The sequence below is a fragment of the Fistularia commersonii genome, chromosome 1 (assembly GCF_037954325.1).
Source record: "Fistularia commersonii isolate RoL2024-O1a breed Wild chromosome 1, RoL_Fcom_v1.0, whole genome shotgun sequence".
Classification (NCBI taxonomy): domain Eukaryota; kingdom Metazoa; phylum Chordata; class Actinopteri; order Syngnathiformes; family Fistulariidae; genus Fistularia; species Fistularia commersonii.
This window is the reverse complement of record NC_141284.1, coordinates 19,295,858-19,309,608: the sequence shown is the minus strand read 5'-3', so window position 1 is coordinate 19,309,608 and position 13,751 is coordinate 19,295,858. Positions and strand designations below refer to the sequence as shown.

General features: G+C 49.3%; 2 protein-coding genes across 3 annotated transcripts; one reads left to right on the top strand and one right to left on the bottom strand.

Moving 5' to 3' along the window:
* The first annotated feature begins 534 nt into the window (after window positions 1–534).
* Window positions 535–4,618, top strand: dhrs7 (dehydrogenase/reductase (SDR family) member 7). The gene is made up of 7 exons (XM_086152873.1): window positions 535–725; window positions 1,407–1,559; window positions 1,900–2,006; window positions 2,114–2,353; window positions 2,552–2,674; window positions 2,767–2,982; window positions 3,774–4,618. Exons 1-7 carry the CDS (start codon window positions 596–598, stop codon window positions 3,813–3,815), a joined length of 1,011 nt encoding a protein of 336 aa, XP_086008999.1. The 5' UTR covers window positions 535–595; the 3' UTR covers window positions 3,816–4,618.
* A 91-nt stretch (window positions 4,619–4,709) lies between these two features.
* Window positions 4,710–12,161, bottom strand: pcnx4 (pecanex 4). 2 transcript variants are annotated; one of them, XM_086152853.1, is made up of 11 exons: window positions 12,061–12,161; window positions 10,854–11,628; window positions 10,568–10,747; window positions 9,183–9,730; window positions 8,967–9,067; window positions 8,743–8,865; window positions 7,899–8,259; window positions 6,567–6,670; window positions 5,393–6,498; window positions 5,120–5,306; window positions 4,710–4,968 (listed from the first exon to the last, which is right to left on the bottom strand). In XM_086152853.1, the coding sequence occupies exons 2-11, from the start codon at window positions 11,549–11,551 to the stop codon at window positions 4,717–4,719; spliced, it is 3,660 nt and encodes a 1,219-aa protein (XP_086008979.1). In that variant the 5' UTR covers window positions 11,552–11,628; window positions 12,061–12,161; the 3' UTR covers window positions 4,710–4,716. The 2 variants fall into 2 exon arrangements, with proteins under 2 accessions (XP_086008979.1, XP_086008987.1); XM_086152861.1 differs by lacking the exon at window positions 12,061–12,161 and having other exon boundaries at window positions 10,854–10,956; window positions 11,111–11,532.
* Between the last annotated feature and the right edge of the window lie 1,590 nt (window positions 12,162–13,751).

The window sequence follows — 13,751 nt, the reverse complement described above, 5'->3', positions numbered from 1 at the left end:
TCATTCATCAAGTCAGTTATTGACCATATACCTTTCTCAAACTATTACTTGTAAAATAGGGATTTGTTGCGATGCAGCACCTATCTATTGTTCCATATTATTGTACCATGTGGTGAGAAATTGTGTGCGAAAAATATTTGTTTATGGAGCTCTGAAAATTTGACAGGAATCTTGTTGATATCAAAGTCAGAGAGAAGCAGAAGACTTTGGCCTCCGACTTTGTCAGACTAGACCAAAGTGGGGAAATGAATTCATACAAAGCCATTTGTGTCGAGCAAAAACTCCAAAGATGGGCTCTGCATTAAAATTGTGTATTTTCAGAGAGTCCAGTTAAGCTTCTTTTTATATCATACTAAACATACAGATAACAGAGATGGTTAAAAATTGGTCAAAACACAAGCGCTTATTGCACGTTCTCCATTACTTACTGGTGTAACTCGTAAACCCCTCCGACCCCAGGCACAGGCTTTTATTTTGAAAATATTTTCCCAGAAGTGACGAAACCCGGAAGTCAATTCGCCGTTTTGCCTGCAGCTTTAGGACACGGTGGCTAGCTAACTGAAATCCGTGTACTTAAGCGCAACAGTTGTCAAAGATGGACCTCTGCATCGTATCCGCCCTGTGTTACTTTACAATTTTATACTTTTTCATTCACTTGGTGTGTTTGCTTTTCATGGACGCTGACTTCACCCTGCTGTGGGCGAGTGTGCGGGGACGCAAGCCAGGTGTGTGTGAAGAGGCTAGCTTCTGGTTCACGACAGACACCTGCTTTACGGCAGTGCTCTTTATTTTGATGCTCCCGTTTGCTTTTTGACTGCGGATTTCGATCTTAATGCTCGATGAAATCTAAAAGGTTCGAGAATTAGCCCCGTCCCACCATACCCACGATCGCGGCTTACTATTTGCAGTGTTGGGAAAACTGGAAAGTGCTACATGTCAGGGTCACACCATGTGTTACCATAGCAACACATCCTGCTGGTACTGAAAAGTCTACGGTTGACTTCAAATTGGTGGAAAACCCTGGAAGTCCTGCACAGGTGGAAGATGGGATTCAAATGAAACACCAGTGTCTAGGTGGAATTCCTGTCCCTGTTGTAAACAAAAGCTAAGAAGGTCCACATTAGCAGGGTGCCAAGAATCTGTCTCACAATTCAAAACAGAGGCTGATCCCTACTGCAATCGCAGAGAATGAACAAAAATGGTGAAGAGGCCCTTCAAAATCACCAAGAAATTAGCTCCCCCCCCCCAAAAGAGCTGGCAATACCGTCAGTAATCTTTCGGCTCATTTACCTTTTTACAATTTCTGACATATGAACAGAGCGCATTAAAGTATTTTTCCATTCTGAGTGTCATGGTCTGGAACTTGGCATGTGATAAGTGCTCTGTTGATATTCTTCTGGAGCCAGAATCGAAGCTCAGAGGGCAGGTGGTGTGGATCACAGGAGCGTCCAGTGGCATTGGAGAGGAGACGGCGTACCAGCTAGCGCATTGTGGAGCGCGCCTCATTTTGTCTGCTCGCCGGGCAGAGGAGCTTATTAGGGTGAAACAAACCTGCTTAGGTGAGAAAGATTTCATTATTTGCAAGTTACAAAAGACGGTCAACTGCGGTTATGCCCACAATCTGGACGATGGAAGCCCGGGCAGTCATTGGCACAGTTCAAATAGTATTTTATACATTTAATTAAATGTTGACAGACAATAATTAAACACCTGTCACTGCATTAAGCAAAAGTATTAATGTACCTGTATTGGATAATTTCCCCAAATTATCTGGTGCTGCAGTGTCATCTGATGAACGTCCATGTTCAAATACTGTTTTTGGCTGTAAACCGAAGACCTGATTTTTATTCATTCTAACTTTGTTGTTATAATTTGAATCATTCTCATTTATTTCTCCAGACCGTTCCAGCCTCCGGGATGAGGACATTCTTGTTCTTCCTCTAGATTTGTTAGACAGGTCCTCCCACGCAGCAAAAACCGAAGCCGCCATCCAATACTTCAGACAAGTGATGCCTATATCTCAACATTTTACCAACTACTGTTTTTTGTGAAATTATCACTTTGCTGTTGTATCTGTTACTGTACAATATTTTATTCTTTAAATGTTTTTCAGATTGATGTTCTGATTAACAACGGTGGCCGAACTCAGCGCTCATTGTTCTTGGAGACCAACTTAAATGTTTACGAGGGTCTGATGGAGCTCAACTTCCTGGGAACGGTTTCTCTCACCAAGCAGGTGCTACCTCACATGACGCAGCGAGGCACCGGGAGCATTGTGACCATCAGCAGTGTAGTTGGCCTTGCTGGGGCACCCCTGGCAACAGGATACGCTGCGAGTAAACATGCCCTTCAGGTACAGTTAGCAGCTGCTGGGACCTGAGCACCAATGATTTACTATATTATAATCAATGTTAGAGGCAAATGAGGTTCTACTTTTTTCCCCTCATCAATGTCTTTCAGTCCTATACCAGAGGAGCCTTTACAAATGTATTTGCAGCCACAGTTTATTTGTCATTTGACTAACAAAGGATTATCTCGTCAAATTTGATAGGGTTTCTTTGATTCACTTCGTTTGGAGTTGTACAATTATCCGAACATACTGATCAGCATGGTGTGCCCGGGGCCTGTGCAGACACAGATAGTTCAGAATGCCTTCACAGAGGAACTCAACAAGGTAATCCTTCTAACTGTTAGGGATCCAACTGGCATACACATCCGTGGCTAAACTGCACTAATCTCTTTTTTTTCCTTCCCTGAACACCTCAGCCTGTTGCCTCTCCCGGTAACCAGGAGCACAAGATGCCAACAAGTCGCTGTGTGAGTCTAATGCTGGTGGGAATTGCAAATGGTGTGAAGGAAATGTGGATAGCACAGCAACCCTTCCTCATGGTGTACTACCTCTGGCAATATACCCCCACATTGGCCTGGTTCATCTCAAAACTGCTGTGCAAGAGAAGGGTGCAGAATTTCAAAGCTGGTCTGGTAGGTATACAAGACACCGGAAAAAAAAATGGTTATTTTCTAAACCCGACCGTAGGCATGGCTGAAATATTCAAGGTGTAATTATGAGGCAGAGTTGAGAAAACCCCTCTGGGGAAGGCAGGTAAAATACAAACACTTTCCTTGTGACAAAACAAACACGAGAATTTTTCGGTCTGAATTTAGCGGGTAAGTCACTGTTCAGAGCCTGCAAGAAAAAGAAAAAAAAAAAAAACAGCTGAAAGGATGTGTGTCATTTTTTTATGTGTAGCCTCGCTGCTGCAGACTGCATGGTTAACCTTGCTGGTGCGGAAATAAGGCTGAGGGATTCTCACTGTGTAAACAGACTGAACATGCTTGAACAAAGCCATATGTGGCAGCAAGTATGCAGAGCTGTCTCTCAACAGCTGGAGGACCAGAGCTGTTACTGACCTTGCTGAGACTAATAAGAAGGCGGCGGCAGCCAGTGTATGACAGTGAGCATGACTACTTCCCCCCGGGTCTTGACTGACTGACCAGTGTGTCTGGTGGCCTCTGCTGGACGGTGACAGCTGAGGGCCATGCAGAAAGGTCAGGTTCGACCAGCCAGACACCGGAGCGTCACGTTTTTTTTCCCCTTCTGGTCTGCGATATATCCTCTCGAGACCCCGCCAAACAGCTGACTGTAGTCATAACAACGTATTCAATCTATAGATCGTGAAGTTGTGGAGAGGTGCCACTGTGCAATGACTTGTCAGCAGAATTCACAATAGTTCTTTGACCTTAGGGCTAAAGGCTCACTTTTTCTGTTGCAGGATGCAGACTTGGCATACTTCTCAAAGTCCAAGACCTCCTGAATACCAGATTGACAAGGGAGGACTAGTTACACTCCTGCTATGGGACCAGAGAACCAGGGGATGGATACTCTCTTACGCAATGAAGAGCTCTCGGGAGTGATCCTCCACTACAGGTCGCTGATCCGCTCAAAATGCTACTGTAGGACTTGCATAAATCAATACTTGTATATTGATACAGGTTATAAAAGTATTCAATTTCTAAAGAATGCTAAGGCACGATAAAACTAGCCGCGGCGAGGATTACGTGTAGGAATACTTAATAAAACGTTGTTCTGACAACAGCTATGTATTTGATGAAATGGATTTAGACATCACATCTTTTAATGTAAGTATTTACAGATACATATAAAAAATTGTGTATAACAATACGCTGACAAATGTATTTGATCTTTTCATTCTAAATTGTAAACAAGTTGTAAACAAAACTATTTCACTTAACACGTTACATTTACAGCAAAACATATCCAAGGCACATCCCTGATATCGTAAAATAATAATTGTCTTGTTCCTTTTGGGAGGACGTTACAGGGAAATGTGATTTTGAAAGTTCGATAAAAGCAGAGGTGCCTGACCAATGGGACCTCAAAGGGCAAAGAAGTCGAGCTGTTTAGAAGCACAAACGGGGCGAGCAAACAGCCGAATGCGTGCGTTTCTGTCTATTCCAGCCCGCCTTCGCTTTCTCAAACTCTAGTGTTGAAAATATTTTGCAACTCGTACATGAGCGCCGGGGGAAATCCTCTTCCTCTGTGCTTTAAGATGAAGCACCATCAGGTCAAACTTGAGATTAAAAAAAACCAATTCACATGGACATACCTTTTGTGATTTTCTTTTTCCCGTTCAAGTTTCAGATGCAAAACTTGAAAATTGAGAAGTCCTCAGTCTATGCCGGATACGCCAGGGGTCAGAGGCAGGGGAAGTGCAGAGGCGCGGAGGAGTAGATGGGGTACCCCAAAGGGGGGTCGGCTGCTTGAACAGTTAAGTTCCTCAACATGAACGGGTGAGCCTGAATGCTATAACGCTCTTCATCATCATTAGTTGCGTACAGAAGCTCCCAGGACAGGTTTGCCCACTGACCTCGCACCCCCTCTCCGTTGAGACGACCCACCTGCACCAGCTGCTCCTGCAGGGACAGGACTCGCCCAGTGTAGGTGCCCTGTGGACAAGCAGCCAGCATTACCCTACGTTTTCCTTGTCTGCTTAAGAGTTATAAAAATATCCTGCCGAGGGGTTCACAGCTATGGGCGTGGCCAAGACAAGGACTGGTGTGTGTGTGTGTGTGTGTGCGCGCGTGTGTAGATAAGTACCATAGCAAGATCATGTCCTAACGAGAACAGAAAGGGTTTCTCCTGAAGGACACTGTCACGCCACCCTTTCTCTGTGACCAGTCCGATGTACCAGTCCCGCTCATATCCCTCAAAGGCATAGAACATCTCCTCGTGGGACTCAATGGGCCCAAGGCTCGCTTGATCGAACAACAGCTTGAAACTAAACCTGAAAATTAGGGAATAACTGGTCTTCTAAGAGGAAATGTGTTTTCTTGATAGCGATGATGAGATTCTCCTGACCGGAGGCCTTACCTGAAAGCCTGAAGTGTGAGCTGATAAAGTTCTTTGCTTGTGGAGAGCCAGTCGAGGCCTTCTGTCCACGGCATGTCTCCACAGTAGAGCCTGTAAACATAACTGGGACTGTTGAAGGAAGATTCGGCCCCGAGCGAGATCAGACACGAGAGCGCGACCTGAGCGTGCAGCTCTTTCAAAGTCTCGTCCTCCTTCAGAGCTTTGGTCATATTCTCAGAGGTCCCGCTCTGGACGGCGAGGCCGAACTGCCCCAAGGCAAACCTGAACCAGTCCTCAGGGAACAAAGGCCTGAGCTGCAGGAGGCGCGAAGGCAGCAGCGGTGCTGTCCTCCATCCTGTCGGGAGGCTGAATATCTCTGACTCAGGACAGGTGAAATTCAGAGGAGGTAGAGAGCCTGGCCTCTCTTTGAAGGCGTCAGAATTACGGCCTTTGTCTACCGCCGGCATCCCGATATCCAGTCCCAGAGGCTGCAGCGGCTGCAGAGCAGAGAGGGCCATGTTTTCAAAAAGGCTGTCCATCTCCACAGAGCCCGGAAGAGACGCTCCTCCCTGGAGCACGGCGTGTCCGGGCTGGGCCTCGGCAGTCACCAAAGCCACTGTCCGCCTGGCCGGCTGGGGTCCGAATAAGTCGTCCTCATCCGACCAGTTGCCAAAGGATGTCAAGCTGGAGTTGTCCTGTCTGAACCTGAGAGAGGACACGTTAGACTCCACCACCACAGCCTCGGGTGGCAGGCTGCAGGCGGTCCGGGGAACCTGGGAAGACTCGGACTTTCTGCCTCCCGATCCCGGCCCTTCTTCGCAGCTGCAAAGAAATCCCTTGTGCTTTTGAACGCAATATCGCAGTAGCAACCACACTAGTGCTTTTAAGAAGTCATCCTGGAGTTTCCTTAAGTTGTCGTGCGAATCGATGATTCCAGAGAGCACGCTGCGGGCATCGGAGTAGGCCCGCACTGCAATCGCAGCACAGGGCGTGAGAACGTTGCCCCAGTGCAGGTTGAAGCCCTGGGTGAAACCCAGACGCTCGGGATGCTCAAAAGCGGCCTCGAAAACCTCGTCCACCCTGCGGGCCTCCACAGTGTGACAGGAGGTCTCCTGTAGCTCCAGACCCTGGAAAAAAAAAAAGTGTGAAAATCACAGGTGTGAAGGATTGCACGTTGAACAAAGAGACACATTACCTTAATGTTTACTGTACAGTAGCCATATCCTCTCTCCAGAATCATTATCCAAACCATACGGTCTTGAAAGCGGCCGAGGAAATGTGAGCCTGGGGCCAACGAACCTACGCAACAGAGGCAATCATCAGCTCTTCGAGCAACCAATGTGTCAGTGAGATGGGCTGCACAGTAAAGAAACAAAGGAGAATGGCGTATACATCATGGAACACACATATGTGAGACACCTGCTGCATTTCCCCTTCACTTCACGTTAGCTGCATGGCCCTGCTGACTCTCCCAATAACATTGGCACCAGATGAACAGCAGCGAAACACACACACACACTATCACAGTTCTACAGGAAGGTCATGATAGGGTTTAACCGGCTGACTAAAGAGACGTGAAATATTAAAGCTCTTCTTCAGTCCCTTTTATTTTTGTCAGCATGAGATCCTTCTGTGAGACGGGCGGATAGCAGTGACAATGTGATAGAAGCCTTTATTTGACTAATGCATGCTTGGCTCAAGGATAATGTCACGTCTCAGAGAAGGGCCGTCCTCTACCTCATGATGGGAAGTGACACACTAAGGAGTGTCCTTTCCCGCTCAGTGCTTCGCAGCCCCAGAGTGAGCCAGCCGGCAGAACGCATCATTAGGACTGAGCAGAAAATGCACAATCGCTCGTTCTGAATTCTAGATGCCGAGGACGGGGCAGCGACATTGCAGTGGTTTCGTTCAGTTATGAATCATCAGTCTATTAATACTGATTCTCTGCTTTGCCTCTGATCAATTTGTTTGGTCCAAGACCGTGATGTGATAATGGTGTGAAAATATTTGTATGTCTTGGACAAATGTGATTATCTTTTGTGTGTGTGTGGGGGGGAGGGGGCTTACAGCTTATACAAAAGGATCCTGCAAGCTCCATTATTTTAGTATGTCATTCTAGCGTGGTAGAGGAGGCTGCTGTGTCTGAACACACTATTACAAAAAAAAATGCTTGGATGCTTGGAAAGGACTTGGTGTCAGTCCCTCTGCTCTGAAATTCTTCAACCAGGACGTGGAAGTAAGACGAGCCCATCCTGATTACAATGTCAATTAATTGCAAATGTCACTCTTTGAGTAATCTACTTCAAATCAACAACCTAAATGCAGATTTCATTCCTAATTTCAGGCGCAGGCAGGATGCCAAACCTTAGACTGTGAAAGAGCATTCATGATCATTTTATACTTTTTGCTGTTAATTTATTAAACGTATCACAGAAAATAGGCTGACCCAGTTTACAGGGGAGAGAATGTATTCCCTAAAGTAACCGATCTCTAGTGAAAGATTCGTTCAGGGATGTAAAAAACTAACCCAGTGAGCCTCTTGCAAAAGCCGTCCTTAGAGCAGAGGCCAGACTGCCGCTCATTTGCTGGTAGAAGATGGAGTCTGGGCAAGGACAGGCAGTACCCACAGGCCCTGGCCAACTGCGCTGGGGACGGGGGAACCCCACCAGGAAGACAGGCAGCGTGAACAGGGGCAGCAGAGGGGCAGAGAGCAGGGCAGATAGGGTCACCACAGCCAACAGCAGCGGGCAAAGGGAGGCGTTTAGAGCCAGGAGAGTTCCAGCTGACTGACGCCGCTGCTTCTTCTCAGTCCAAGATGTCACCAACACAGTGAGGGTGAACTTTAACTTCGCCAGAAACTGGGTCAGTCTGTCAATCAAGAGGCCGACCTGGACCGGGAGGAGGAAACACCGTAAAACATCCGGTCCGATTAGACGCCGGTCGGACTATACAGAAAAGTCAGGGTGATTTATTGTGAACTAAACAAATCGAACAAGAACCTCAACACCCGCTTCCATACTGACGGAACACATCCGAACTAGACTTCAATCCATTCAGTGCTCTACGAGTAGCTTGCACACAGGTTTTATCCACCTAGGCTTTGTAACGGGCCAAATATTTCAACAAATACAGCAGGGCAGGAGCCACTCTGACTCTGTTATTATTACAAGTTTGAAATGGAAACATTCTCCTGGGGTCATTTAGCATGCCACTGCAGATCCGTGTTATTCAATGCTCGAAAAAATGATTTGGCACAGGGACAATCAGCAAAACACAGAAGATGGGAATAATAAGTTTGTTCCGTACATATGCTAGGAAGCACACAGAGCCCCAGTGTGCTAAAATAAGGAACCAGAGAGTGTCGACCTCACCAACAGAAGCTGGACTCCAGTGCCAAGGCCGTCCCACCCTGGTAGCACGGTCCCCCCGGCTGCAAGACGCACCAAGATCACCACTGCCATTTGAAGCAGAGCCCCCTCGGAGCTCTGCCACACCTGCACGTCAGCAAACAGTGAGCTGTGTTAGGGCCTTGACATGCACCGTGACCCGCGTTCGTATTGATCTCCCGAAATAGGAACATTTCCGCCAATTTTACCACTCTGAAGGCTCGTGTAAATCCCAGGCTCAGAGAGACCCTGTGGAGCAGCTGCAGCGAAGGGTCCATGGACAGGAAAGCGATCATCACAAACGGAGACACTAGGAACATACAGACAGATTTGGTCACACGCTTGCAAGTGCACGTGCACGCGTACAACTCGGTCACATTTCAGACGTTTAGCTGGGAGAACATTCAACACCTCGAAAGGCTTACCGAGGTAAAGGAGAACCCTTCTTATTGCCGCGGCGAGGAAGAGTCCTTTGTTCCTCTGCTTGAAAGTCTGCACGCTGGATAGGCCTTTGGGGTACAGGGGGTTGAGGAGCACTCCTCCAAACATATAGGCCCCCTGGACCTCTCCGAGCACCCAGCAAAGGGAGAAGAGCAGCAGGAGGACATAACCAACGGGAGCCTGGGGTCCAGTAATCAAGCTCGGCCCCTGAGCCGAACTGAGGAAGTGATGCAGTACCGCCGCCTCCGCCATGGCCGCCAGCAGCAGGCTCACATACAGAGCAAACTCGCTGCAGCCCAGACTCCACCCAAAGCCGCTGGGATGAGCGGGAGAGGGAGAAGGCGAGCCCGCTTTACGCCGTCCCACGTCTGCACATGCCGCCCTGGAACCCCCGCGTGGCGTGCCAACCTGGCCGAGGTCCAGGCTGAGAAGAAACCCCGCAGCGATGGAGAAGAGAATCACACCCAGCGACGACGGGATGAAGTAATTACACAGCGCCACGCCAGCGGACATGCCGAACATCGACAGCAGCCTGTGGGCCGGGGGGACAAGGGTGGGGAAAAACACCAGTGTCAGACTCGTCATTTCAGAAGGGAAGATTTGTCCAACAGGTCGCACACGGCAGGAGGGGTTTCACAGTTGTGTGGAAGGATGGCAGAGGAAGACGAAAGTGGACACTGGAGGCCATTTCTCGAATGAGAAAGGTAATGATTGAATTTCTTTCCGAACTTTCCGTTCTAAATAGAAATGAATAAAAGCATCTGACAGTTACAAGCAACAGTTCTCCAAAATCACAACTGACAACCTGTCCAGCCTGGGGTGACAAGGTTTCAGGAGGACTGCTGGCACCATTAAAAACATGTGGCAGCCTTTCCAAAGAATCTAAACCAACAGACACCTATTTGCAAATGCAATAAAGAACACACAAACATATATAATTGCTGTATATGTGCAGAATGTATGTAAGTGGTGTAATGAAAGCACCTTCATTTAGTCCATGTGTGCTGCAGAGACGTCCCTGCAGCTGCTGAGCTCAGAGCCGAACAGCAGCGGTGGACATTTCTGTTCAAACGTGTTATCGTGTCTTTGTCAGAGGCTGTCAGAGACTTGAATTACAGCGGTCTTATTTCTGCGAGGCCTGGGTCAATCATGACTGCACACACGCATTTACTGCGAGCTGTGTGGACACTCACATCAGACTAAGGATGTGAAATTTCCAAAACGTGTCTCAAGGATTGTGTGGCTCATGGTCAAATCAATGGTTTACTGAGGATTTTGGATCTCTAGGTGAGGCCTTTAAGAAAACCCAGGTCGCCACCGCTGTACATCTATGTTGAAAACTGTTAGAACATAGGAGTTGAATAAAGACCTGAGGTTGCTGGACATCGGGGACCCTCCCAGTCCAAACACGAGCACCTGCTCCATGCTCCAGAGGAGCAAGGCATCCAGGGGAGGCAGGATGCCCAGCGCCCAGAGCAGAGGCAGGAAGACAAACAGGACATGGAGAACCTGGCTGGTCAGCTGGAGCTCAGGGACAGGGCTGGAGAACCTAAAAGAGGAAACGAGAAACAGCAGGGTACATTTGAGACCTGGCGGGACTCGCAATAATGCGGGATTTGAAGCGACGACCGCATGCGGGTCCTGCGGTCGCTCACCGATCGGTCAAGTCCACAGCGATGAAGATGAAGATGTACAGGGGGCGTGTGAGGGGCGTGATCTCATAGGTGTCCTGCGCCTGGAAAGTAGCGGTTTCTGGGGCTGTATTTACGATTAGGGAATACTCTGCTATACACAGGGTCACCCAACTCATGACAAATACGACCAAGGACACCCCGACGCTTCCGTAGAGAGCCGTCAGCCTGCCGAGGAACACGTACCACGTCCCGAACCCGCACAGGACGCCGGCTAGTACCGTGTGCAGGAGCACGTTCAGCCCAAACCTCTTCCCCGGGGCGACGAACCGGAGGGTCTCGGGGCCCACGCAGTGAGTGAACTCCACCTCCTCCTCGTCCGCCAGGACGTTCGGTGCTCCGAGTCTCTCCACGGCACCGCTCCTCCGCGCCGCATACAAGGCCAAGGCTTGGACGCCGGCTGCGGCCGCAAACATCAGCGCCCCGGAGAGCAGGGCGGCGTAGAGCTGGCGGAGCAGCTGCAGCTGGCAGAGGAGCGTGCCGAGGCCGCCGAACAACCATGGCGTCAGGAACAGGATGGCCTGGTGGACGTAGACATACAGAGGGGCACAGTAGCCCAGCTTGAAGCGCGGACCCCCAAGCACCGTCTGAGGGAAGCGCTTCCAGAAGAACTCCTGCTTGTACTCGTTAAGAAGGGGCACGTCTGGCCCCATTCTGACCATTCCCTGGGGGCTGGGAGGTCATCTCCACGCCGCCGAAGGTCGGCTGCCGTTCATCGTTCCTGGTGCGATGGAGCCGCCTGGAAGGAAGAGCAAGTTCAATGAGGTTAAATAGGAGCAAACCTCAGCTTCGGACCTGCGTTTACCAGGCTGGCGGGTCACGCTGTGTACCCCCGCGACCCCCCAGTGACCCCCAGGGCCTGCAAGGGCTCTTGCGGGTTCCTCCGGCGGGGAGAGGACCAGGTTCTTCACAGACCCTCCCCGTCGGCAGGCACGGAACCAGGGAGCCCATGTGACCCCCGGCCCACCGCGGCCCCCCACCCCGGTTCTGCCGAGGCGGCCCGCGGACTCCCCCCCCTCCCCCCCGACTGAGGGTCGCCCTGCTCACCGCTCCCCCCAACCGGGTTTACAGGCTGCTTTCATGGAGGGTGACCGTCAGTCTCGTCCAAATACCGGACGGAGCCCGTCCGCGGGAGCCCCGTCGCCGGCCCCGGGGGGTGGCCGGGACTTACCGGAGACGGAGAAACGTCCGGCGGTCATTTGCTGGGCGGAAGACGGGCGGGAGGAAGGGATTTACAGGAGGAGAGCGGAAATGGCTACTAGCTAGCAGCAGCGGAGCCGAGCAACAACACAGCGCCTCTGGCCAATGAGAGCGCAGGAGCGAGCGGAGCGGGATTTCTGATTGGACAGAAGCCCTCAAGTCCCGCCTCTCACGGGTTAACACCGCCCCCTGGCAATTCGCATTATGACCGACACAAGCGGGAGTGCGCATACATAGAACATGCACAAACATATAGCCTATACATAGACACACATATATACAAACACATGCATATATGTATATAAATACTCACACACCTATATATCTTCGACACAGTGGCGGCATCGGCCATGATGTTTGGAGCGGTCTGCGGCAGCTGCAGCCTTCCAGCAGCGGACGTGCTGCAGAAGGCCAGCTCTGTGGACGCAGAGCAGGAGTTGGGAGACAAGAGGATCATTGCAAAGCTCTGCCACCCCACCCTCAGCGACACTATCCTGCACCCTGGACGTGTGAAGGAGAGGTTTGGCGGGTCCTTCCTTCCAGCTGCTCTTCGTCTGTTTAACATCCAGCTCTGCTCTCAATAGACGTCTTTTCATTCGTTCTGTCAGTCATTCATTCACTCATTCTTCCACTCACCCGCTGCTCCAAGCAGCCATTGTCTGCCATTAGTTTGCTATTTTAAGTTAATATTTTTTTATTTCCCATCTTTTCTGATACTTTGTAAGCCACCGTTTTTAAGTTATTGCATTTGCAACACAATTACTACTGCACTGTCCACTTTCTGATGTGCAAATAGAAAATTCCCCACAGTGGGATGATAAAAGGAGCATTCTATTCTATTCACACACACACACACACACACACACACACACACACACACACACACACACACACACACACATAATATACATCCATCCACACACACATGCACACACTGCTAACCCACTCATGCTGATGGTTCGCCACAAGGTCTAAATAAGGGGTAACCTTGAACAACTGCATTTACTTTTACAGGCTGAAACAACCGGGTGTAAACAGGGGGATCAGTTCGAGGTGGAAAAACAGCTGAAAAGATATTCAGTGAAAATATACGAGGCGTTTACTAACCAACACAAAGTGCGACGCGTGTCGCATAATCCTGAGCCTGGATTCTGTTTATTATGAGTTTTATTCTTTGATGCTCTAGTATGAAAGGTTGCTGGTTGTTGGAATTTTCAATCCGGAATTGAGCCCGCTTCGCTCAGTCCCACCGACATTATCGCGGCCCTTATGGAAAAAGAATAAATTCAACAAGCACTGCGGGATTTCATTACAATGAAAGTTATTTTGATCAAATACCTTCCTCTCAAAATGATTAGAGAGGTGAAAACTGGACTCCCGATTTGATCCATTAAACCAACTAAGAAGGCCACAATAGTATCAACACAAAGAACGACCATTATCTGGAACAAGGGGGATCGAGGTGTTTGTTGTTGTTCTTCTTCTTTGTGGCAGCAGGCACGAGGAGGGCTGAAGGCCGTTTCATTGTCATCTTGAAAGAGCAGTTTCTGCTCGGTGTAAAAGATGAACTATAACAAGCAAAGAGCCCGTCAGTCCAAACACGTCTCAGCCTGAGATCTGAGATCTGAGATCTGAGCCTGAGACAAATAAAGACACTTGAGC